The sequence below is a fragment of the Rousettus aegyptiacus genome, unplaced genomic scaffold (assembly GCF_014176215.1).
Source record: "Rousettus aegyptiacus isolate mRouAeg1 unplaced genomic scaffold, mRouAeg1.p scaffold_m13_p_4, whole genome shotgun sequence".
NCBI lineage: Eukaryota > Metazoa > Chordata > Mammalia > Chiroptera > Pteropodidae > Rousettus > Rousettus aegyptiacus.
Window position 1 is genome coordinate 60935543 of NW_023416307.1, and position 27103 is coordinate 60962645.

Consider the following 27103-nt stretch of genomic DNA (forward strand, 5'->3'; position numbering starts at 1 on the left):
CACCCTCGGCGGCTCCACTAGTCTCGCCCGGCTCCGCCTTGCCGCGTCCTTCCCTTCCTCGCCTGATGGCTGTGGTGCTGCCGGGCCTGGAGCCTTGGAACCGCGTGAGGATCCCTAGGCCGGGGAGCCGCAGCTCAGTGACAGTACAGGCCCCCGGCGCGGCCCTGGGTGGGTGAGGTGCCCCGCGCGCGACCGGAGCAGACGGTTTTCGGAGGTGGCGTCCGGCCGGGGCGGTGCACGTGCGCGGGGGGCGGGACTTCCTGAGCCCGCGGGGCGCCGGGCTGGGTGCTGGACGGCCGGAGAGGGGCTGCGCTCCCGAATTTGCCTGGGAATCTTGGAGGGCCTGTGGCTGCGCAGCCCCTCCTTGAACTTACTGTGCCTACCACCAGGCCTGGCTGGAGCGAGCAAGGCCCAGAGCCCGGCGCCGCACGGAGGGTGCGGAGAGAGGCGGAAGCAGCCGGCGTCCGGGAAAAGTGCTGCTTGGGCACCTTGTCCTCGCTAAGGGCACTCAGGACTGTTTACCTTCAGTCAGTTTCCCGACTTCTGCCTTTGGGGAGCTGCGGGGAGTCACCTAGGCACTCTGGACTTAAACTGCGATCTTTCTAGTTCCTCATTTGCAAAATGGGGTTAGTTCTCCCTACATCACCGGTTGTTGGGAGGATCTAATGATGTCATTTAGGGATAGAGTGCTCTTAAAGTGTTTTACCAGTTTATGATGGTATTGCCGTTTATTCAGGCAGGAGCCAGATGGACTGGGTTTGAATCCTAGCTCTTCCCTTTGCCGGGAATTGTCATTGTCTAACCTTGTGCCTCAGCTCATTTTCAAACGGGGATAAAATTAGTACCTGCTTCACAGAGCTATTTTGAAGAATGAACGAGTTAATGTTATAGGTAAAGCATTTGGAACAGTGCCTGATACGGTAAATAAACCCTTAAATGATGGTTGTTATTAATATTAAATGCTTACAAGCTATCAAATCACATCCTCTTCTCCATCATCTATCCATCCTACGCAGTTTACAAATTTTCTTTCTCCTGTATTCAAAAATTCCTTAACAAGATTCCTATTAGGTGTGGACATTCACCAACTCACTCCCCATTTCCAAGGCAGCCTTTTCTTGCTTCAGGTAGTTGGGACAAAAGAAAGTTCTCCATGTTGTGTAGAAATCTGCCTTTGTGTTCCATCTAGGATGCTAGTGCTAGCCATACAGAACACATTAACTCCATTTTCTACTTCACGGCTTGGAAGCTGTTATCTTCTGCTGAGTACCCCGTGTTCAGTCAGGCATTCATCAAGTAATGTAATTTCCAGTTGCCATGCTGGTTTCTCTTAACATATCTTAAAGTGGTATTTTTATGTAATATACTTAATGTAGAAATGCATATTAAGTCCTGTTAAACCTCTCTGCTTTAGACCTTTGTATTGCAGCTGTAATTAAAGAATGCTGCCTTGTTACAATGTCGTTGAAGAGCCAAACCTTAGATGCAGAAACAGATGTGTTATGCGCAGTCCTTTACAGCAATCACAACAGAATGGGTCGCCACAAGCCCCATTTGGCCCTCAAACAGGTAAGGAGGAAGCCCTGTTTTTAAGATTCAACATTTTACTGAAGATGGAGATCATACTACCACTTAATATTTTGTTATTTATGGAAACTCAGTAAATTACTTGTGACTTATAGGTCTTTAGTCCATAGTTGCATGTGGGATTTCATTTTTTTAAAAGTATTTCAAAAACCTTATTTATTTATTTAGAAAAGAACTATGCTTAATTCTAACTTGTTTCTAGTGGGTAATTTTATAAAAAGTTTTCGTCATTATACACAATCTATAATAAATTACAGTGTGTTTGCTTAGTTCAAGGACACAGTGTTTTGTCCAAGACATAGTGTTGAAGAGATAATTTCTGGGCATAATCAAAATCCTACAATCATAAACAATAACAACAACAACAAAAAACAAAGTTGTGATTTATTTATTGTGAGGTGTATAATCAAATTGGTAATATATTAGAGTGTGTAAAGTGGTTTCATGTCATTTTTGGAGTGTAAGAGAAAACTGGACCCTGCAGCTTAGGGCCTGCACCGTAGAGCAGAGCCTGCTAAGCTGGATTCCTCATATGCACATTCATTGATTCACTTTATTAATTCTGCAAGTATTTTTGGTAACATTCTATTTGTCAGACATTTTGCTTGGTGCTGGGTATACAGGGGTTAAAAAAGACATAATCTCTAACCCTACAGGTTCATGCTCTCTGGTTAATTTTCAACTCCCATTAAAGCAAAAGAGATGGCAATTTGTTCATCAAAGAAAGGTCTGGGATCATGGTCTTCTCCTGAATTTTTTCTGGGCAGCTTTTATCTCCTTTTGAATCTTTAACTTCAAAACCAAACTTATCTCAGATTGAACATATTTCTCCTGGTAATTGTGAATAATTATCCAGTCAGAAAAATATGGTGTTCCATTTTCTCTGCTTTTTTCTTTTATGTAGCTCTGCCATCCAGTCAGTTGATCAGTCAAAACTTTTTCTGCATCTGGTCCCTTCTTTTACTTGTGGCTGCATTTTCTTTTTTTAGACATTATCAACTTTTAGTTGTCTTGCTGTCCTAACTGATCTTCCCTCCTCCAGCCTTTCCTACACTGGCATATTCTATAAACCCAAATCAGATTAATCATCCTAAAACAGAGCTTTGATTTTTAATGGTTCTTCACTGTCTTCTGAATAAAGATCAAACTTCTTAGCTTGGCTTACAAGATCCTCCATGATCTGTCCTCTTCAATTTTCCTTAGCTCAGGCTTCTCTCTCATTCTTCATCTATTTTATACTCCAGGCAACCTGAGAATAGAGTCCTCTGCTTACCACATTCATTCCCTTACCTGAGCTTTGCTCAGCTGGTTCTATATGTTAAGAATGCCCAGCCCCTCCATCTCTGTCAGTTAAAGACTTTCTCATCCTCTAAGTCCCATCTTCAAGGCTTCCCAGCAGTAATAATTTCTTCCTGAGGAGTAACAAAATTGTATGTTATGGTAATCTCATTTTAAGTTGCATTTTTCTGATTAGTAAACCTGAACTCCTCTTTTTATGATTCTTGATTATTTGGACCTCCTTTTGGATTTCTCTTACGGCATTTTGCACAGTCTACGTTGTAGTACAGGTATTTGCATACATATTTTATGTTCCCTACTATCCCTTAGAGTAGAGAACATGTCTCATGCTGCTGCTGCAACTATCATTACTACTACTACCTTATATATGCTTAACATATCACAGTTTATAGAAAACTTTCATCTACTTTAAGATTTACTTTTTCTACCTTCAAAAGGTAGGTACTGGAATTAGCTTCACTGTCATGTTCTCTCACGTGGAGCACAGAAAATAGTCTTGATTCCTTTTCTGTGTGACGGTACTTTGAGTAGATGAAGACTGTTGCTCCTCCATGTTCTCTCTTCCTTCATAAACTTCTCAAATTTTTTTGCTTTACCATATCTCAGAAGATGGTGTCCAGAATTGAAAAATGATAAAGATAAGGAGCTGACCTCAGAGAATTTAGGGATTGTTACCTCCATTGCTCTGAAAACTATGCTGTTAAGAGAGAATCCATAAATGAATTTCTAGTAGCATATATGTAGCTTTAGCAAGATACTGTTTTTGCCAGTATCAGTGGCCATCCAGATCATCACATCCTTCATTCTGGAAGCAGTCCCATATACACCCTTTGTGTGGTATTTCCTGAGGACCACAGAATTGTTATCACTTTTTATATAATGGATGGCTCTTACCCCCTGACCTTTTTTTTTTTTTTTTTTTTTTTTTATAAAAAAATGCTATTGAGTGTCTGCTCAACACTCAGTACTGAGTTACAGTGGTGGATAAAATAGACAAAATATATTGTCCTCATGGAGCTTATAGTTGAGAAGAAAAAGGCAATCAGTTGTCAGTCAGTCAAATGTCAGATGGTAATAAGAGGTGCTATGGAGAAAAATACAGCACAGAAGGAGGAAGTGCTGAGGGGACTGTAATTTTAAATAGGGCATATCTTTTTATTTTAGTATTTAAGTATATGTCTTTTAAACTAATTGTTTACTAGATTTTTAGCAATTAGAGATTGGGAAGTGTCTTATGTACTATTTTATTTCCCAGCATGCCTTGCATGTATAAGTGTTCAATGTACATTTATAAAGTGAATAAACTAATCACTTTCCTCACCTCTGTAGCACTTACAGATTGAGTCACGTAGCTTCAGAAAAATTATAATCTTGATAATAATCTTATACTTACTTTGGTCCCCTTTATAGCATCACAGATATTAAATTCTTAGTCATAACCTGACTTGATAAAATTTCTTTTGGCTAGATAAATTTCAGATTTTTAACCAGAAGCAATTGCTCTGGGTTATGGATTTCTTTACCCTTAAAAACCAGTATTCTGTGGTTTTCAGTCTATTTTGATACTTTGGAATTTTGGATCTCTTTGTTTTCCTGGTTACATCAGTGGCCTTATCTATATTATATATGTACAAATTTGAAATATTCTTCCCCTTTCAGGTTGAACAATGTTTAAAACGTTTGAAAAACATGAATTTGGAGGGTTCGATTCAAGATTTGTCTGAGTTGTTTTCTTCTAAGTAAGTGGTCCAGTTACTTTCTGATGAGCTGGGGACTTGGTGTCTTGCTGTGCTCTCCCTTTGGACTTTTCTCTGCTTGGTGTTGGAATGTAACTAATTACACTTTAGCTGTACAAATTTTGTTTTAATAAGGGTCACCTGGTATTTGTGGTCATCTCCCTTTGTGGGCTTGCGGGAGGTACTGGTGTGACTTGAAATGTGGGGTTATGATAGATTATATTGAAACATCTGTGTTGATCAACTCAGTCATTATTGAGCATAACCCATCTGCACTTGACCTTATAGCCCATCTGCACTTGAAAACTGCTATATCAGTAATTTATATTTAATAATGAAAGTAATGTACTTTTCTATTTTTATCAAGTGAAAATCAGCTTGTAACTACCAAAGCATGTGTCGTCCCCAGCCAACCAGTTGTGGAACTGGTGCTGATGAAGATTTTGGGAGCCTGCAAATTGTTACTTCGTTTGTTGGACTGTTGCTGCAAGACATTTCTGTATCCTTGAATCAACTGAAATACCTTCTTCTGAATTGGAATTGTTTGGATATATTTAGTATTTCTCTTAGAAAGCTAAGCTGTAAGAGTTATAACTTATGGGAATTCTTAAAAATTTTGCTCTTGACCTCCTTTTCCCCAAAATTGGCTTATACAATCATTGCTAGAGATTGCCTGTATCTAGTTTGTATTATCCTAAGGGCATTGATAGTTAGAAACTCTTAATGTTAGAAACTAAATTTAATAATGAGAGCTCTAGCACAGTGTATATTCCTTCAAGACTTTAATTCCTTCAAGAAAATTATTTCTATTTCCAGTCTAGTTTTCTCATAAATGTAACTTACACAATTGAAATTACTTTGGTTTTGTTTTCCAACTTTAACTTGATTCTTCAGCTTGACTGTGAAACATCTAGGTTTGCAAGAATTCATTATTTTAAACCTTGTGATGGTTGGGCTGGTGAGCAGATTATGGTATGTATGTACATACCTTAGAAATCCTTCATTTCTTTTTCATCTCTTTAACTCACCTTAGGTTTCTCATTAGTAATTTTCATATTTGTTTTCCCATGGGATGATGAAGATACGGGAGTTCCCTTTCTACATTTGATTAGAGTTTATTTGGGGTGGATTGGGAAGCTATGTGTTGATAGTTATGTCAAAATATTAGGCTTTAAATCTGAAGCCAAGAGATCACCTCAACATTAATGAATTAAGTAACTGAATTTGTAATATTAGCAACTAGAAGAATAAAAAAATGGTTGCTATAATCATAGAGCAAACAGCCCATTTAAAATGAGGGTGTTCCTGGGCAGGCTGTATCTTGTGATTCTTCCTGCCTGTAGATTTGTAATTTTTTATGTCAATCCCTTCTTTATGTGCTCTAGATTCTTCCACCTGAGGTGTAGTTGATATAAAGAACACTGGTAATAGTTTAAAACCAAAGATACCTTTTTCTGCATCTTCTATATTATGAAACTTTTCTGATGAATAATTGAACTTGGAATCTGCCCATCTTTGTAAGGAGACCTGTTCTGGGCCAATTTAGACAATTGGGATGATTATCTCTAATTTGAATTAAAACTAGAAAACAAATACAAAAATTCTGTCTTTGGAGATTAAAAACCTTGCTTTGAAGTCTTAGGCTGGCTATCTCAAATACTATTTCCAATCATCTTGTTTTTTGTTCTGCGTATCTTTAGTCTGGGGTAATAATGTTAGAATCACCACTCATTGTAAAATGTCAAACATTCATTATTATTTTCTGTGATGAAAATAGCTTTAATTTTTGCTGATTACAATAATACATGCTTATTTTAAGAATTTTTTTAAAATAGAAAAATGTGAAGAACCTGAATTGCCTAAAATCTCACTATCTAGATAAAACTGCATTTAAAATTTTGATGCACATCCTTTGAGACAGGTTTCTGTTTAGTACTCTATTTGGTTTTAAGTAACATACTCTACTTGGATTTTTCTGTTAGGGCGAGACTAATCCGGCTATTTGCAAATATGTTATATTGTTTTCTGTTTGTTTGTTTGTTTGTTTATCTATAGTGGTAGATGATAGGCATTTATTTTCAGCTTTGAATGTTGTAGTTATTGTATAATCTGCAAATTGTAATTACTAGCTGGTTCATGAGCTCCTGTTTCTTTCTCTAGGGTTCTCTATAAGGGTGTTTTAAAAAGGCTGATTTCTTTATATGGACCATTGTTTGGATTGCTTCATGAGGTTTCTAGGATTCAACCATTGCCTTACTTCAAAGATTTTACCTTTCCTTCTGATATTGCTGAATTTTTAGGACAGCCCTATTGTGAAGTATTTAAGAAAAAAATGCCTACAGCTTTTGCAGCTAAAGGAGTAACTAAATTCCTAAATAAGCTGTTTTTAACAAAAGAGCAATCACCAAGGTGCAGTGAAGAATCTTTACTTAGAATTTCCAAAAAAGATAAACAAATGAAGATCAATGTACAGAATAATGTGGATCTTGGACAGCCAGTAAAGAATAAGAAAATCTTCAAAGGTAATATGCTTTTATATGGCACATACTCTTAAAAATTTTTGAAATTACAATATAATTATGCAGTGTGTACAAAGAAATCCTGCATCTCATTAATTTTAACTCCTATTGATCATCTTTAGAGAGGTATGTAATACCTGTGTTTTCAAAGCTTGAGCATTTAAGCTTGTTTCTGTTGCTACTTCATAGTTCTCTGCTTGCTTAATTCCCTTTATTTCTTTAGTAGTAATTTGGCAAGAAGAGGTGTTATGCACTTAGGAATTTGTTGATTTGAAAATAGTATGTCTAAATTTTTATAACTGTGATCTTTCCATTTCCACAGAAAAGTCAACAGAATTTGATCTGAGGGCTTTCTGCAAACAGCTGAAACACAAAGCTATTCAGGTTTGGCTTACTATATCTTATGATTTCTGCTAATTTGTAGATGCCACTTACCAAGGACAGAGATTGAATTTTCTCTTTTTATCTCAAGCTCTAAGCTTAGTGCCATCTTAGTTCTCAGTCTGAGCTTTTGAATGAATAGAGGCACTCCGAAGGGATTTGAATGCACCCAGTTAATAGAATGCTTTCAGAAACATCTTACTAAGAATTTTGCTAAAATTTTAAAGTAACCCTAGGATCTATCATAGGTGTGGATTGTACTATAGTTTAAGAGTATGGGCTTTGCAGTCAGACAGAAATGGTTTGAGTCCTGGCTTAGGTTTGTACTTTGTGACCTTAAGTTTCTTGACCTGTCCATACCTCTGTTTCCTAATAATAGAAGGTACTTCATGGATTCTGCCAATTTTAATGCATGTAAAGTGTTTGGCACAGAGTCAGGAGTATGGTAGGCACTTAATTGGTGTTAGATGTTATTAGCTACTTTCATCATCATCCTCATCCTCATCCTTTGTCATGGGGCTTCCATTTCTTTCTTCTTGTCAGGGTTCAATCTTTAACATGGTTCTTCTTAGTGTCTGTAAATATGCTTGTTCTGGACCTAACAACAGATAAGTATGTCAGTGTCCCCTTCTTTCATCTGGTAACTAGTAGACTTATGTTACCCTCTGTCTTCTCAAAATTGTTTTTTTCTGTTATCCTGCATGGTTTATTTCTTCCATTCTTCTTAAGAACTCTTTAATCATTCTAATAAGTCAGAATACTTTCTTGACCGTTTACAAGGATTCCAGTTTGCATTTATATTCTATCTAATTCATGAGTTCCAGAGGGAGGAATAATTGATGATGATGATGATGATGATGATAGCTAATATGTACTTCCGTTGCATTTACTCTGCTAGGCATTGTTCGAAACACTTATATGCATTAACTCACATAATCCTCACAAAAGCCCTGTGAGACAGGTGCTATTATTATTGTTTACATATTTCAGATGAAAAAATTGAGGCATGTAAAGCCAATGAACTTCCTCAGGGGACACAGCAAATACAAGGCAGAGCTGGGATTTGAGTTTAGGCAGTTTGGTTTCATAGTCTTTGTTCTTTACTATTACACCACTCCCCAAGATAGTTTTGCCAACTTTGTTTTAAGAACTATGGCTCTCTGTGACCCTTGTAACTTCTGTAGTCCATCCACCTTTTCCTAGTTTTGAAGCTGGTTGGTCAGTGTCCCTCTTATCATGACTAATCACTACCACATTTTTAGCAATCAGCACTAATATGCTTAGCCTGCTTTTAGGACAGGCTTCTTTTATTGATCACTAACATAAAGTATTGATAGGTCTCTACTTTTTAATTTTCTATTACTTTTTTATGTTCTCAAGGGTAAGACACTTGGAAGAAGGCTAACCCTTGAATGAAGGACGGAAGTCCACCTAGTAGGTGGCATATTTTTATAAACAGTAAAAGTTGGTAAAATTCAAACTTGACTTGATACAGAAAGACGGGTTGAAGAGACAAAGGTGCCACATTAATAGGTGGTTGAATAGAACTGGAAATAGTGCTCAGTTAAGCATTTTAAACATATGTCTGGCAGTCATCCCTGTCTTCACGTGTTTTGTAACATTTATGACTCTTCATTGAGCAAGGTGACTCAGGGTATAGAAATAAGTGAAAAAAAAACGTGGTGGTAGTCCAGTAGTACAGAGTAATAGGGCTCTTCAGTAATTTTTTCCTACCAGATAGGCTTTGACTAATATTTAATTATGTGGAGTTTTATTCCTATGTATAGGTCAAATAGAGATGTGTTAGAATATTTATATTGTTTCCTGTGTACTACTGTATTTAACTACAGACAGGATCTTTTGTAGCACAGAGGAAAACAAATCTTGTGTTAGGAGCATGGATAAATAAGTTTTTTAAGACAAAAGGAAAGCACAGTGAGCTAAAAAAATTTTTCTTCTTTTAAAAATTTTGATAGTCAACTTTTCTTTGTTGTCATATATTTACAAGTCAGTAACAAATCCAATATATTTTTTTTCATCTTTACATTATTTCAGGAGGCCAGCTCTGAGTTTAAATGTCCTAAATCCCAACTAAAGGCAACCAGACATTCTTCTCAGAAAGCGACAGGAACTCCTTGTGCCCAAAGTTTTGTGCAAAGATTCCAAGAGGCTGAGACTTTCATACAACTCTCTGAAGAAATTCAAATGGCGATTCTGTGGTGCAGGAGCAAAAAACTCAAGGCTCAGGCTTCCTTTCTGGGCAACAAACTTCTTAAAAGCAACCGGCTTAAACATGTAGAAGCTCAAGGTTATAGGTAAGTATATTATAAAAATTATATTCCTTTTCCTGCTATCATTTAAGGCAAAAGTATATATTTATTCAAGTCAGCTTTCTTTAAAATGGGATGTCAGTAGCCTGAAGGAGGCTAAAAATGGAACCCACTCTTAATTGCTGATTTTGTTGGGCAAAGCTATATCACTTGGTTAATTGAATTTTTACTCTTCACCATTCCATCCGTTCATTCAGAAGCATTAGGAATATCTGGGGATAAAACCATCTGTAAGACAGACTTAATTTTCACAAAGTCCTAGCTTTAGTAGGAAAGACAGTCAGTCTGTCCACAACTTCAATGCTGGATGAGTGACAGCAGAAGCAGAAGGTACTTTACCCCTATAAGGGCACACACCAGACTCCAGGGTCAGGTAATGTTCCTTCACGGGAGCTACACTCTCCATGTATTGATTTTTTCCTTTCCTGTGATTCCTATGTTCATAGAACTGCTTAAGGATGGTCATTTTTTATTGTGAGCCAGTAATGTTTTAAGCATGAAGTTAAACACTTTAGGTTTTTACATTTTTTATTGAAAAAATAATAGATGCCCATGGTAACAATTTCAGCCACACATGGCTATAAACATCCTTATTCTTTCTTCATAGAGGTGTCATTCTGTCCAGTTTTTTATGTATCTTTCAAGAAATATTGTGTGTAGCCAGCATAATTTCTTATCTATAGTTACAGACAAATATCTGTTTAGGGCTTTATAATGGTTCCCATGGATGAAGCAATTTTACTGTCTAAAATTTGTTAAATTTTCTTTTAAAAATGTATGGAAAAGATAGTCCCATTTTAACAAATAAAAGTGATATGCGGTCAGGCTTTTTTTTGTTTTGTTTTTTGTTTTTTGTTTTTGTTTTTTTTTTACAAGTTTTGATTAAAAGCTGTGGGAGAAAGAAGTTAAGTATTCCTAAGGAATAACTTGCTGGAAGGGTTTTTACATTGGGGTCCCCACTAAAGGTCTGTAGCCATCTAAAAGGGATCTGGGTCAGGGTGGAAACTTAGCCTGAGGTGGAGTTGTTCTAGGTTTAAAGTCAAGGGTAAATGAGGCAGATAACAATCATTAAAATATAATGAGAAAGATAACAAACTGGTATTTGGTTAAACCATTATTCTGTAATGCACAAAATTATGGCCCTCTTTCATACTGTCTTGTCTTGCTGTTTCAGTAATATATTTCTAGTACATTTTTAATTTACTTAATGTCCACAGCTACAGATAAGGAAATGGTTTTGCTCAGGGTGTTGGAGACCTAGAACTTGGTACGGATCCTCTGATTCTTCTGTTTTCATTCTATTCCATTTCAATTGGGGGATATACCTACCTTCTCCCACCTTAAAAATTACTGCTTCTATTAAGGAAACAGTTTAGAAACAGAGATAATGAATTACTAATATTATAATGGGCTTCCACAAGTTCTGTATTTATTTAAAAAGGAAGAGGAAAGGGTGTTGGGGGAGGAAGTACAGACCCATGCTAATCTTTTGAAATCTGATGATCATAAATAGTGGGGCACTTAGCAAGGTACTAATATACTTTGTGGCATGTACCCTATTCAGAAGCAAAACACCTAAAATAATTAGCTATTTGAGTTCTGAATTCCCAAACTTGAAGATGACAGGTAAATCACAAATTAGTTAGCTCAAGACTGTCAGTTTGGGCCAGAAGCCTTGTCTTCTCATTCTTATATAAACTCCCTCTTCACTGTTGTTCCATTCTCCTTATTCATTTCCTGCTACAATGGGAAGTTGTTTATCCAGAAATAGTGCATCCTTGCAGATTTTTTTTTTTTCTTATTTATGATACATCCTTTCCCAGTTCCATTCCTCTTGCATTATGAACAGATTACATTATCAGGAAAAGCTCGGGCCCTATAGGATGGAGGTATCTCACCATTCAGCTGCCTTGCTGGGCAATTGTAGGAACTACTTTACTTTGGGAACATAATGGGGACACATTTGCCTACAGCCTGAGGGAAGTTGTGCTCTGAAAATGCAGATTTGGGTTGGAGCTCCTATATCCTTATTTTTCATTATGATTCTGGGTTTGTACACAGGCATAGGACTCGTAGATAAATTGTACATTTTCTGTTAGAAGTTGGTAAAAAGACATATTAAAAGTTTTTAAGACTGTTTTCTGCATTTTAAAAATCTCAAGATTTTTCCTCTCTCTCTGTCTTTTAAAGTTTGCCCAAGAAACTAGAGTGCCTAAAAACATCAGTTTGCAAGTGCCTTCTTCGTGGCTTAGGTAGCAAAACTTCAGAGCATCATCTGAGACAAAGAAGATCACAGAGCAAATTTTTACTGAGACGGAGAAAACCACAGAGAAAGTTGCAGTCGACTTTTTTAAAAGAAATTCAGCAGTCGCCTCATGGGACTCAAGATGCTACAGATACCAGTAAACAGAGACTATCACACCATGCAGTTCATAGAACTAATCTCCACCCTAACAGTAATCTGCTCTTGAGTAGCAGAGTTTCAAATCCTGTCATACAAACTAATGAGAAACAAAGTCAAGAAACTCTTATAGGAAGCAAAGAAAATGAAACTGGTTTGAGGACAATGAAGCAAATAAATAAATATGATACATCAGAAACCATTAAGGAGATAAATGACATTGATGATATTTTTGCTTTAATGGGAGTTTAGATGCTCATATGTGAGACTTAAATGATTAGCAAACTAGTCCAGTGTTCTGCTGTTTTAAGTGGAACTCCTGAGATCTGGAAAGATCTAAAAGTACCGTTTGGACTCAGAGAGGAGTTGATTTAATGCAACAATGTACGGCAGTTCATTTCCATTCAATAAACATTTACAGTAGCTTTGTGTCATTTAATTGACAAGTATTTGACTACTAGTCAAATTTTGACTTTGACTATGTGCCGGGTGTTGATGAAAACTCTTACCATATTCTGCCCTTGAAAAGCAGATGTAATTCCTTGATTAAAGCTGGTAGGTCCCTGAAAAACTGAATAATTTCATGACTTACCAGGGATTTAGACTTGAATAATTAGGTTTGCAAAAACCTACTCTGCCTTAAGGTAAATGGGGAGTAAGGGTGGAGAGTAGTCAGGAAGCACCTAAAAGGCCCCTTTGGCCTTACTGGCTTTGTTGTAGGTTAGTCCACTTCTGAACGTCAAGGTTTGTAGTTTCTAATGGTTGTACTGTCTTGCTTACATATTAGAATTGATCATCAAAGGAACTAAAAAGTTTAGCCACTAATGATATTACCAGGGATTTGTCACAACCATTACTTTGTTCATCTTATCTCATGGAAGGGCATATTAAAATGCTTTAGGAATTCTCCAAGATTTGTGGGGTTTTTTTCTGGTTTATTTATAGGGTAAAAGTGATTGATTCCAAAAATGATAGAAGGTGACTTACAGTTATACATGAAATACAACAGAATAACAAAGTAGAAGTAGGTGAGAAAGTTAAATGGAAAAATAAAGATAGCAGACACAAAGTGGACCCAGGAATAAGGCGAAACATAAATTTATAATTTGGCGCTGATGTTATCATCTGATACTTGTTGCTTGTACAATTGCTCTGAGGGCGTAAATCTAATGTATTTTCAAATAATGATGTGAGGTTTAAGGTTATATGTCAAATGTTCTAGCTTACCAGAATTAGGTTAAGCTTCTATTTGTTAAGTAGGTTGTAGCCTTAAGTTTTATGTTTTATATAGATTTGCAGAAAAAACGGTATCCTAGTATGTACTGTATTTTTTCCTCAGCATTTTTTAAAGCTTAAAATGCTGCTGGTTAGAATAGACTAGCTCTGTCTGCTACAAAACAACTGAAAATTTATTCAAAATTGAATTTTCTAAAAAAGCCACAAAGTTATTTTACAGACTTAATTTTTTATTGCTTATAACCTTTTAATATTTGGCTTCACTTTGAAAAGCTAAATCACTTGTATAAATAGGCCAGTAGCATCTTCATTCTTTCCATTCTGAATCTTAATGTAGCGATTCCCAGTTCCATCAACTTTTTTCTCCCCCTATGAAAGTAAGTTTTCTCAGCTTAAACTAGTTTGGTTTTTGTCTTTCACTAGAGAAAATGTTACTTCCTCCATGACAAGATGTTTTCTGTGATAAATACCTGTGAATTTGCTGTATTCTTGGGTTGGTTTCACTTTACGAAGATGCAAATGTCCTTTTCACATATAATACCACTTTGATCTTCATAACTTGTGAGATCAGAGTTACAAATGAAGCCCAGAGAAATCAAGTAATTTGCCCAAGGTCCAAGATACAAAAAAATAGTAGAACTGGAATTTGAATTCTGGTCTTCTGATTCTGAATCCTGTGTTCACCTGAAGGCAACTGATCCTAGCCTGAATTTATTTGTTTCCAGCATGGACTGAAATTTCATCAAGAATTGTTTTATATTCAGATAAAGACAGAAAAAAATGCTCCTACACATTCCTATACGTAGGAACATTTATCTTCAACCTACCTGTCAGTGCTTAATAGAAAAGTAGCTCCCTTTTTACCTCCTCCATTTTAATATTTTTACAAAAATATTTAAAAGACAGCCCAATAAATAACATGGCAAACCCTTCTCTACATAGTAGTAAACAGGTTTTCATCCTACGGACTTCTATGTGTTGCTTGTCAGTTTTTTTTTTTTTTTTTTAAATGCTTACAGCACCTGGTATTCCTAGGTGATCTCCCTTTCAAGACTAACCAGGCCCGACTCTGCTTGGCTTCTGAGATCAGACGAGGTCGGGCATGTTCAGGGTGGCAAGGCCGTTTGTCAAAATACGAAAAACTACCAGTATCTGTTTCTAATGAACAGCATAATTTTTCCCCCAGGCACAAATTCATTCTTGCTTTGGGAAGATGTGGTTTTGAAAGCTGAAGTGATCCTCTGCAAATTATATATACAACATTTAAAACAATGTCGACATTCTAGTTGTTTAAGTCCAGTTGGCATAAAAAGTTTTGAGTCTTCAGCTAAACTAGGTGCCATTAGTCTTAAGATTTCCTGTTATATTCGCTATAAAGCATTTCAACAGATGAATTCCAGAATAGGTCACAGCACTGTGAAAAGAAAAACATCATTTTCGTCCTTACTTTAGAGGTAGCATAGATCTGAATTCATCTAATTTAAAAAATTGTTTACAAAACTCTTGAGTTCCATGTATGAAATAAGGTCTTAATTTGTCTTACGTTTTCTCTCTTCCCTCAGCCTCTTGTGGTATTCTAAATCTGATGGTCCACATTATCTGTTCTATTTCCTTTATAATTCTAAAAATTTCACCATACCTACTATTTTGATTTTTATTTCCTGGACTAAAAGTTGTTTTTGTTTGTATGGAGGTTTAATTGACATATATTTGTTTCAGGTGTACAACATAATGATACAATATTGGTAATATACTGCAAAATGATCAATAATAAGTCTAGTTAATATCTATCACCATAGTTATAAAGCTTTTTTTTTTGTGATGAAGACTTTAAAGATCCACTCTCAGTAACTTTCAAATATGTAATACAGTATTATTAACTATAGTTACCATATTGTACATTACATCCTCATGACTCAAACTGGAATGTTGTACCTTTTGACCCCCTTCACCTATTTCTCCCCACACTGCACCTCTGGTAACCACCAGTCTCCACGATGAGCTTGGTTTTTTGTTATTTTACATTCCACATGTAAGTGAGATCATATGGTATTTGTCTTTCTCGGACTTATTTCTCCTAGCATAATGTCCTCAAGGTCCACCCATGTTGTTGCAAATGGCAGGATTTCTTTTTTCTTTTTTATGGCTGAATAGTATTCCATTTGTGTGTGTTTGTGTATCTCACATCATCTTTATCCATTTATTCATTGATAAGACATTTAGGTTGTTTCCATATCTTGGCTGTTGAAAATAATGCTGCAGTGAACATGGGTGCATATATCTTTTTGAATTTTTGTTTTCATTTTCACTGCATAAATATCCAGAGTGGAATTGCTGGATCAAATGGTAGTTCAATTTTATGAGGAAATTTCACACTGTTTTCCTTAGAGGTTGCAACAATTTATATTCCCATCAACAGTACACAAGCATTTTCTTTACATCCTTGTCAACACTTGCTAATTCTTGTCTTTTTAACAGCCATTCTAATAGACATGAGGTGATATCTCATTGTGGTTTTGATTTGCATTTCCCTGATGATTAAGTGATCGTTTCATGTATCTATTAGCCACCTGAATGTCTTCTTTGGAAAAGTGTCCATTCAGATCCTCTGCCCATTTTTTAAATTGGATTTGTTGTTATGGAGTTATATGAGTTCTTTGTGTATTTTGGATATTAACCCCCTCTCAGATATATGATTTGCAAAGATTTTCTCCCATTTTAGTCAACTGCCATTTCATTTTATTGATGATTTCTTTTGCTATGCAGAAACGTTTTAGTTTGATGTAATCCCACTTAGAAACATTTTAGTTTGATGTAATCCCACTTGTTTATTTTTGCTTTTGTTGTCTTTGGTTTTGGAGTCAGATACAAAAATTATCACAAAGACCACTGTCAAGGAGCTTACCACCTATGTTTTCTTCTAGGAGTTTCATAGTTTTGGGTCCTACCTTCGAATCTTTAATCCATTGTGAGCTAATTTTGGGGTATGGTATAATATAGCAGTTTAGTTTCATTCTTTTGCATATGGCTGTTCAGTTTTCCTAACACTATTTATTGAAGAGACTGCCCTTTCCCTATTGTATATTCCTGACTCCTTTGTTGTAAATTAATCGACCATACATGCATGGGTTTATTTCTAGGCTCCTTATTCTGTTCTATTGATCTTTGTGTCTGTTTTTTATGCCAATATCATACTGTTTTGATTACTACAGATTCCTAATGTACTTTGAAATCAGGGAGTGTAATTGCTTCTAGTTTTGTTCTTTTTCAAGATTGCTTTGGCTATTGGGGGTCTTTTGTGGTTCCATACAAATTTTAGGATTATTTGTTCTATTTCTGTGAAAATGCTATTGGGATATCTTCTATTTTGCTTTCTAGTTCACAGACAAAGTTTTTATCTCTTTATTTTTGTGACAAAGATTCATCTTGATAATGCAGACCTTTTTTGATTTTTTAAAATTATCATCACCATTACTGTCTATTATTATCTATCTGTCTTATTATATCCATCCATATCCATTCACCCATCAGCATAGAAGTAAACAAATGGTTCCTCAGGATACAATGACTTTTATGGCTATACTATATTCTTATGGATACAGGTATGGTGTATACCTGTATATAAAACAGGTAAAATATTTTCTCCTATATTGCTAATTCTCTTCCTGATAAAGTACAGCATTTTAGACTTTTTGACCAAAGCTGCCTGCTTGAGAAAGCCTATAATGATTCTTGGGTTATAACTGAAGTTATACAACATAAAGGAAAGAGAAAAGTTGGATAATCCATACAATAACCATGATATCTTGAACTCATTTACAACATTTCTGTCGACTCATGATTTTATTTGTTCTCAAGAATCAGTTTTGTTTGCTTGGAATTTCACTACATAGAAAACCACTGAAGCAATTATACTGTACCTACTTAGATATTTCTTTCATATCATTTATAAAAACAGACTGATCCCAGCAGCAATCTTTAGGGTCCTTCACCATTTATACTTTGCTCAGCTCAGACAGTTCAGACATGAAGGTTAGTGCTGAACTTTTGCCTAAAGGCTTAAAGGCCAAACCTCACTGGACCACGTTTACCCACATTTCCACCTTTCTTCTATCAAGATCATATGGGAAGAGATGTAAATATAATATGACTTATACTTATTCTGTGAATAGGCCAAAATCCATCTGGAGGGTTGGAATGGGATTCGGTCATGCTAGTAAAAGCAGGAAGTATATGTAACTACCTTCTGAATTGGGTTTTGAAAACTACAGAGTACAGCCTGCCAATTTCCTATATGTGGTCACTGGTGTAGTGAACACTGATGTTCTAGAAAGTCAGCAGGCTCCTACGTCTCAATTCTTAGACTTTGAGTGCTGTGTGGTTTCTATAGTGCCTTGGTCACCTCCGGTGAGTACAATGGCAACAGTGATTCCAGGGTTATGCAACAGTGATTCCAGGGTTATGTCTAAAGACAAGAATGCCCCTAAAAAGTACTGGGAATCTGATAAGCTTGGTTTTTGGCCTGACCCTACCATTTACTGTCTGACCTTTGGCAAGGAAGGCAACGAACATTTATTATACGGTAAATGTGTGCACATCAGTCACAATATATTTTATTTTATCCTTCTAACGATTACATTTTTACTATTGAGAAAACAGACTCAGAAAATCAAACAAGTTGCTTTAAAATCTATAGCCAAGAAGTAGCGGAACCATGTAAAACCATAGCTGTCTGATTCTAAAGCCCATGCTCTTTCTATCATAGCCAATACCTCTCTGCAACTCACTTCACTTCTTCAACTTGTAATTGTATCTGTGAAATAGGAATGTTTACTGTGAGGATCAATTAAGTGTTTTGCATGATCTAGTGACATAAGTTCCCCCAAGACCATCTGTTTCCAGATAGTTCTAGTTGTTCTTAATGTTAAGTCACACTCTAGCTTGATTGGTCTGGTAGCATCTAGCTTACAGTAGTGTGGGACTATTGCTTGATAATTCCCTTGTTTTGAACACTATAATTCTCTTAATGTAGCTCGAGAAAACATTGTCAGTTTTTCCCTAGCCCCATTATACTATTAATGCAAACTCAGCTTATAGTCAACTGAAACTTAAAAAAAATTTTTTTTTTCAATAAAGGCTGCTATTAAGGCATAATTTGCCCATCTTATGTTTGTGTTGCCTTTTTTGCTGAAGTCTCACTTCCTTATTAAGTAATTAACAGAAACAGCTGTGTTTACTGTGACACTGCTCAGAGCTCTAAGAAGAATTAGGATTTCATTCCTGCTCCTAGGAGTTTCCGTCGTATATATGTGACACATGAATGGGATAAATTAACAGGATAAATACAAATGTAAGTGAAAGAAGAGCATTTTGTAGGAATGAATAAAGAGGGATTTTGACAGCCACTTTATAATTACAATTTAAATGTGATCTGAATTGGTAGGATCTAGAATGACTGCTTAGAGCAGCGGTCCCCAACTTTATGGCACCAGGGACCATAAAGGTGGTTAGTATGTAGAGTTGTAAACATGACTCTTACCTTACAGGAAACAACTGAGGAAAACATCCTTGTGTATTAGTGTCAATAAATTTCTGGATCTGAAGCACTTGTTTTAAAAGATGTCCCTTGGAAGATTTGTCAATTTTTGTTAATACCATCTACAAGAAAACAAAGATTTCAGCATTAGAAATAAAGTCTTAATACAAAGTTTTACACATTTTAGCTATAAATTTTCAATAACGACTAGGTGACATTTACAAGTTTCTTAAACACTCTGCACTTGTTTCCTCATTATAAAATTAAAAAAAAAAATCCTGCTAAAGGACCCTAGAGTCATATGTGCAACTGCCATAAGCCAAATGTTTCATATGATTACTATACACACTGTGGTTTAAGATATATAAGTGAGTATTAATAAACTGATCCATATAAAATTGCCAACTTATAATTTTTTGACCTATAGAATGGTTTCATCTATAATAATCTAAAGGAAAAATTAGAAATTAGGCTATTTGTAAGTTGTATCTACTATTATAAGCTTTATATAATTATATTCTAAGTAAGCCTAGAATTTACTGGCTTTACTGGTAATTACTTTGAATAATTACTAATTTAAAGACAATCACATACTAGAAGAAGGTCAAAGCATGGATGATTAGAAAATCAATTAAAAAGTAACACCTTGATCTACCAGGTTTTCCTGGAAATTTTCTATAAAATTAAATTTCCTGACTAGGCTTTTCAGTTATAAAGTGTTAATGGTAGAAGAAGAAAGAAGCAAAAAGTGGGTGGTTTCTAATGACCTGTGAATCCCTCAAATGGGAGTCCTTCCTCATAAAGGCAAACATGCTGATATTTAAAAGGAGACATAATTTCATCTATCACAACCTCTTTTTCAAAGAAGAAAGTAATATTTCTTTAAAGTTAAAACTGAGGAAAATATATAATTTCACAAACTGGTAATCCATGAGACCAAATCAGGAATACTATCAGTTCATAAAACCAGTCTGGCATTATTTAGGCATTTTTTTTTACTATGTAGACTATCAATCCGTTGGCTCCTTGTATCTGTAGGCAATCACTAATGCTTCATAGGGCTTTCAAAAAAGTTGCTTAGTAACATGGTTTGATTTGCATTAAAATCCATGGTTATATTTTAGTGATTTTCTGATACTTTTTTGAAACTAAATTGTAGTCAATAGTTTCTCCACTTTTCCTTAGAAAGGAACTTTGGGAGTACTCATCTATCGGGAAAACTCACAAAGCAAAATAAATGTGGATACCAATTTACTAAGCTATTCTATTGCAGAGCAAATAACAAAACAAAAACAAAAACAAACAAACAAAAACACTGGTAAGATATTCCCAGGAGAAATTTGTTTTCTTTAAGAATATAAAAATCCTATTTGTGTGTGCTGGAGCCTGCTATGTTCTTGTAATGGTTCTTAAATTCCAAATTAGTTTAGCGAATTTTTCAGTTGCAGTTTTATTTACATACTGAAAAGTACTATCTGACAATCTGCTGTTAAAGAGCTACTAACATGTTTTAAACACATGTTTACATTGTTAGTAAAAAAGACAACTAATGAACTTAAGAACTCTAAATGAATGGCTTAAAAAATCTTTTGATTAGAATTTTGAAAACTTAAAGCTGAGAGAAGGAAAAGAAAATAAAAGTTTCACAGAACTTATTTTATTAATGGTTGATACTCAAAAAGATTATTCAAAAGACAGACTCACACAATACTGGTATTTCTAACTGCAACCATGATTCAAAAGAAATACTCACCACATAAGGTAATGCAAATTCTTCACACATTTCTATGGCAATATTGTCTGCTTTTTGAATTCCAACAACACTATCCACTAACAAAAATGTTCTCATCAAACTATAAGAATGCAGAAATAAAGATTAATGGCAATATAAAATTAATTCATTTCTCCCATCAACCCTCACTATACTAATAAATTTTCCTTTGAACATTTTTTAAGTCAAATTAAAAAATTTCTTGAAGCTCTAAAGGAAATTCTCGGTTCACCAGGAAGTCCATCCTACAGTCCAAGTTAACTAAATTCACCAAATATTAATTTATTCAATAGCATGTATTGAACATGATACTGTGCTTGGGACTGGATACAAAGATGAGTGAACCCCTTCCTCAGAGAGCTTGAACTCTAGTGGGAGAAAGAGATATGCACCCAATTAACTATGTTATCATAAAAATGTTTAAATGTTCAAATATTACTTTAAAACTAACAGATAACACAAACCAGATATTATATTTGTATTTTCTTGTATAAACATTTCCTCTTAGTTCTATGTAAAGCTACAAGTGAGATGCTTGTAAACACTTTGACACTTCGAAGTTAATGTTAAGTTTCCTACATATTGTGCAATGCTTAAATATACAACTGCCATCTGACTACCTATGGGAACAACAAAAAATTAACATTTACAGAGGAAGTGATGTCAGAAGTGCTTTAACACTTTACATAAGTTTATTTAAATCTGGTAAATACCACATTAACCAATAATTTTCATTTTCAAAATTAGCCAGCTAAGAGCTTGGTATAAGAATATAAATAAACTCTGCTGAAGTACTATTTATAATCTCAATTTAGGAAAACACTTACTTAAGATTAAGCTAACCTATAGGAAAAAACTAAGCAAGCAGTACATACCTTGGTCCCAAATATTGTGTTGCAAAATATGAGAATAAAATGTTCTAAAACAAATCACTTGATAAAACTAAAATGGTTATCATGTTATTTCATATAATGAAAATAAGCTTTTGGTTTAAATGTATAACTAGTATGAGAAATTTTTTTCCTTACTTCTTTCGTTCTTTTAGATAGGTCTCTACCATGTCAACAAAATCTTCAGGTGCTCTATAGCCATAACCTGGCATGTCCACCAATGTAAAATACCTTCCAACTTTAAAAAAATTCATCTTCTTTGTGTGCCCCTGAAAAAAAGAAAAATGAAAGCTTCCTTAAAATATGTCTTTTATAAAGTTCATGACTTAAATATTTTCAAATCAATCAGTACATATTTATTAACATGTATAAGTATTCTACACATAACCCCAGCTATGCTGATGATGATGCAAGAAAAATAGAAGGGAAGCAGCTAGAGATAAGCTTAGATGACACTGCTTCTTCCCTCCAACTTATAATTTTAAGAGAATCTATATGACTTAAGAAGAACTTTAGATTCCATATTAGAAATATGTAGACAAAATATTTTGTAGTCTTTCCTACTTCATTATCACTCTTTCAGTGAAAAAGTTACCCTGTTCTAAATGGTGTCACTGAATTAGTCAATGTTCTCTGATGAGTAATATATCTCTACTTTAAAGAAAAATAAATTATGACACAAATAGCTTAAATTAAGTGATTACTGTTAATCATGTGTTTTCATAAAGCCTAGATGCAAAGTGAGATAGTTTATTATGCCTAGATTATTGCTTCCCTAAAATCATGAAGTTTTGCATGTTCCATTAGGTGGAGTTTAGTGCTTTCATTAAATCATTTTTTAAAAGCATGTACAGCACTTATAAAATATCTGTGCAACCAAAAATGATGTACAGATAAGTGGTTTATTCACAGTTGTGTGTTTATGGACCTTTATTAGTCAGAAAAGGAAAGAGTAAGATACTTTAAAAAGTCAATTGTTAAAGAGGGGCGGGGGACAAGGTGAAAAAATATAAATGGTAGTTATAATATAGTCATGGGGATGTAAAGTACAGCATAGGGAATATAGTCAATAATATGGTAATAACTTTGTATAGTGCCAGCTGGGTGCTAGTCAGGTGGATCACTTCATAAATTATACACGTCTAACCACTATGCTGTACATCTGAAACTAATATAAAATAATATTGAACGTTAACTGTAATTGAAAAATAAAAAAAGGGGGGGAGGTAAAGGGGAATAAGAGGTTCAAATTTCCAGGTATAAAACAAATAAGTCATGAGGATGTGGTGTACAGCACAGGGAATATAGTGAATAATATTGTGATAGAGTTGTATGGTGTCAGATGGTTGCTGGACTTATCATGGTGATCACTTCTTTAGGTATAAAATGCTGAATAACTATGGTATACACCTGAAATAAATACAATATGGTACATTAACTATACTTTAATAAATATCTTTTAAAAAAAATGAAAAGTCAACTGATTGGAACTTAGAACAAATCTTTTCAGAGGAAGATTTTATAAATGGTTCCCAGTTAGCTATGTCTCTATCTATGGGAAAATAATTTTAGAATTACAGATCAGAAATGTCAAAAACACATTTCTTCCACTGTCCTCCTTACCTAGAAGTGACAGTTTAACTAAGTTATTTGGTGAGGTAGGGAAGGAGTAAGGACCGAAGGGTTAACAAATGACAATCATCAGTGCTACTCTAGAGTCAGGGAATCAGCTATATAAAGAAGTGGGGGCCAAGAGAGTCTTAGTGAAGCCTCGTGCGTGAGTTCCAATGCAATGAAAGGGGCAGTGGGTTGGTGGGAACATTTTGCCATGGATAGATAATAAGGTGAGGGGAACTAAGGGTGAATTCTGAAGAGAGGATATCTTAGATATTGGTAGAGTTTGCATCATTGAGAAGGTAGTAGAGGAAATTAGAAATAACAGAAAGCTACTACAGCAGATTGGCTGGGATAATAAGGACATTAATTTGGCGCAGGGTAAACTGGGGACGGCCTGACTGGTCTATATGCATGAGTCAGCAAGGTGTAAACGATTATAGGAGGGGGAAAAAAAAACACTTTAAAACTGTTTCCTCTGAAATCAGTGTAGAACTAGATGATCATTCTCATAGAAGCAAATATAGAATTACAATAAAACAACTCTTTGGAAAATATTTGGACCAAAGAAGATTTCCTCAAGATACTGGCAAGACTATTAAAATAAATCCGGACGTACCTTCTTTTCTTCAGAGAAATACATGAACATTAATGAAATGTTTTACTTTAGTACTTGTTTGAAAGAAATCACTTTTCTAAGAACTTAGCAATTATGATTTCTTGTACTTCCCAACATTTACTATTCATCTTAGTCAATTCAGGGATAGTTCAGAGAGATTTAAAAATTTTAACATACCGGTTTTTTGGAGACTCTGACTTCAACCTCTGGAGCCAATGAAAATAGAGCCTTTATTAAAGAGGATTTTCCAACATTACTTCTGCCTATAAAACAAACCTTATACAAGAAAAAAGATAACTGAGTACTGTTTATATACATATATTTATTATATGAGGTATTAGCTGCAAAAATCTGTCAAACTATTCAGTCTTGCACAGTCATAAACAGTTGCTTATGTTTAGCCAAATCTCAAATTCTAACATAGAGCTAGTATATACTGAATGATATCAAAATGTCAGGTGCTGTTCTAAGCACTTAACATATATTTTATTTGCCTTTTTCAACATCCCTATGAGGTATATTATCTTCATTTTACAGATGATAAAAGGAGAGACATAGAGAGGTTTAATAACTGGCCCAAAATTGTACAGCTAGAAAGTGAAGGAGCTGAAATTTGAACTCAGGATCTCTATATCCAGAACCTATGCTTTTAATTACACTATGCTACTCAAGAACATCTGCAACATTTACAAAGCTTTCCATATTTACTAAGTTTTTAGAAGTTAAAAACCAGAAGCGTTTCAACAAAACTGGCTCTAAAGTACAAGTTTGGAACCACATTTCCCAACAAATTTTCAGAGTATACTGTAACACTATTTTAATTGAGGTTATTCCTTTCTTTTGACCTCTCTTCCAATTAAGCTGTTCTTCTTTAGCCCTCTATAATGTAGAAAACAACTTAATATTTCTGATACTAAACATTAATATCCATGGCTCTGCTTTTTAACATGGTATTGAAAGGGGTTCTAAATGAGGGTGATACCACCCCCTGGAAGGGGAGTGTTTTGGAAATGTATAAGGGCACTTTTGATTATGATTATGTGGCATTTAGTGGGCAGGGGGCAGGGATGCTATATATGGTGTAAAACTGTGGTCAGTCCTTCAAAATGAATCGATCTAAATCTTACATAAATTTCAAATGTTCTGCCAGATTAAATCCAAAGATAATACGTAGATAATAAAATTGAATTTTAAAAAATGAATTACACAAGAAATCCAGTAATTTAGAAGCTTGAATCGAAAAGCGATGCTATCTCAAAATTATTAAATGATTCATATGCTCTTAAGTTATTATAGCAGTTCTATTTATTAGAAGAGAAGTTTTAGTGTAGTTGTGCAGATACTGCAAATACATCAGATCCTTGAATAACACTGTTCCATTCAACTTCATTTTGCTATAACCTTGATGAAGAAAAAGATCAATTCCCAGCCCGGGCCACTGTCTATGTGGAGTTTGCAAGTTCTCCCCATTTCTGTGTAGGTTTTCTCCCAATACTTTAGTGTCCTTCCACATTCTAAAGATGTGCAGGACTGGCATGGCTATTGTCCTACTATGAGGGCATGTAGGTGTGGGTGGGCCCTGCAAGGTAATGGCACTCTGTCCAGCACTGGTTCCCACTGTGCACCCTGAACTGCCAGGAGAGGCTCTGTCTGTTACCCTGAACTGGAATAAGTGGGCTGGAAACGATTATCTCATTTGTTTTTATTAATCTGCCTTAAATGTACATATAGTTCACATTCAGTGTTCAATATTAAGTGTTTTGGGCCTTTATTTAGTAGTTTGGTGATGTTTTTGTGACAAGAAAGATGCTGTAGGAACTTAACTCTTATGTATATCAATTAGCCTATGGTATAATCGATTTTGTTACATGTTGTTTCACTTAGTCACAATTTCCAAGAGCCTATCCAGGATGTTTGAGGACTTACAGCATGTAAAGAGATCTGAGTTTACTTTTAGCAGACTTAGAAGAAAACTTTACTAATTTAAAAATTATTATACTGCAGGACATGAATAAAATGCAGTCATGGACTTTCACTATAGTTGTTTTTAAAAGTCTTCTACATTATTACCATCTATGTATAATTATTTTTTTAACACATGAGAGGAAATTTTGATTGGGTGAAAATTACATATTGATAAGGATCACCTAATTTGTGAAACTATTAACTTGTCATATTCTTCTCTTTATCTACTTCATTTAAATAGGATAAAAATTTTTTGAAAGCTTGGCTTGGATTTTAAAACCTTTTGAAGTCTTCTATATTCATTACGAAAATAATTAAAACTTTATTTGCTTATTTAATTAAAATAATCATATGCACCCACACAAAGCTAGAAACCTCTCTCGTTTTGTGTCAAGACATAGGTGAGGGCAAAACCCCGGCCCCCACCTTCACCACCGGCCGGCAGCTGCGCTCTCACCTCCGGACGTGGGAGGTCCGGGGCGTGGTCAAGACGCTCCGCCGAACTCAGGTATTCGATGCGGTTCCGGGCGGTAGCCGTGAAGAAGCCCTCTGCCCTCGCAATGTCCTCCAGGCTTGGGTGGAAGGTCTTCAGGTGAAGGTCGGACCCCGAGTCCTGAAGAAGATACCGCTCGAGTTCCTGTAATGGGAACACGAGCTTTGTCAGTTGCCTTTTTGGCAGCCGTAGAACCTCCGCAAAGGCGTGGGACGTGCTATGGTGTCGGCTCACGCGCCCCAGCATTGCGGGTATCTCATAGACCCTGCCCACGCCGGGCAGCAGCCCGGGGGCGGCCATTTTTCTCTCCCAGAAGCCCCGCAGCAGCCCTCCTTTCCAGCGTCTGGGCTGCGCGTGCGTGACCCCACTCCCTGTGCGCATACTGGGAATTGTAGTCGCCTGTGGCCTCCTTCCCGCCGCAGCTCGTTGCTTCTAGTGGCAGGCGTTTCCCGGTGTCGGGGAAAACCCGCTGGGTGCCTTTCACACTCGGGCCATGACGACTGTGCCTTTGGTGTGTCTGTCGCAGTGGGAAGGCTGTTAACTGGTTTCTGGTAATAAAAAGACACACCTGGTTGTGTGGCCCTTGAGTCTTCAGGGAAGGGGAAAACGTGTGACGCTCTGGTGAATTCCAGGCCCCGTTTCTCTTCACAGTTTCTGGTTGTCTCACGTTAACGTTGATGTACACATCACTAGGGAAAACACTCAGCAAAGACAGGGACTGGTGAG

The 27103-nt window shown here is 35.8% G+C and overlaps 2 protein-coding genes across 8 annotated transcripts; one reads left to right on the top strand and one right to left on the bottom strand.

Annotated features, from left to right (window-relative positions):
- On the top strand, positions 1 to 12678 carry NEPRO (nucleolus and neural progenitor protein). 4 transcript variants are annotated; one of them, XM_036219091.1, is made up of 9 exons: positions 1 to 168; positions 1415 to 1569; positions 4546 to 4625; positions 4990 to 5121; positions 5517 to 5594; positions 6783 to 7144; positions 7464 to 7525; positions 9578 to 9837; positions 12043 to 12678. In XM_036219091.1, exons 1-9 carry the CDS (start codon positions 66 to 68, stop codon positions 12503 to 12505), a joined length of 1695 nt encoding a protein of 564 aa, XP_036074984.1. In that variant the 5' UTR covers positions 1 to 65; the 3' UTR covers positions 12506 to 12678. The 4 variants fall into 4 exon arrangements, with proteins under 4 accessions (XP_036074984.1, XP_016006177.2, XP_016006175.2 ...); XM_016150691.2 differs by having other exon boundaries at positions 73 to 172; XM_016150689.2 differs by lacking the exon at positions 1 to 168 and adding an exon at positions 212 to 920.
- GTPBP8 (GTP binding protein 8 (putative)) lies at positions 2123 to 26706 on the bottom strand. Of its 4 annotated transcripts, none has more exons than XM_016150698.2 (6): positions 26342 to 26705; positions 24097 to 24195; positions 21825 to 21955; positions 20779 to 20878; positions 19029 to 19147; positions 2123 to 2999 (listed from the first exon to the last, which is right to left on the bottom strand). In XM_016150698.2, the coding sequence occupies exons 1-6, from the start codon at positions 26675 to 26677 to the stop codon at positions 2957 to 2959; spliced, it is 828 nt and encodes a 275-aa protein (XP_016006184.1). In that variant the 5' UTR covers positions 26678 to 26705; the 3' UTR covers positions 2123 to 2956. The 4 variants fall into 4 exon arrangements, with proteins under 4 accessions (XP_016006184.1, XP_016006181.1, XP_016006183.1 ...); XM_016150695.2 differs by lacking the exon at positions 2123 to 2999 and adding an exon at positions 3006 to 3730 and having other exon boundaries at positions 26342 to 26706; XM_016150697.2 differs by lacking the exon at positions 2123 to 2999 and adding an exon at positions 7033 to 8120.
- Between the last annotated feature and the right edge of the window lie 397 nt (positions 26707 to 27103).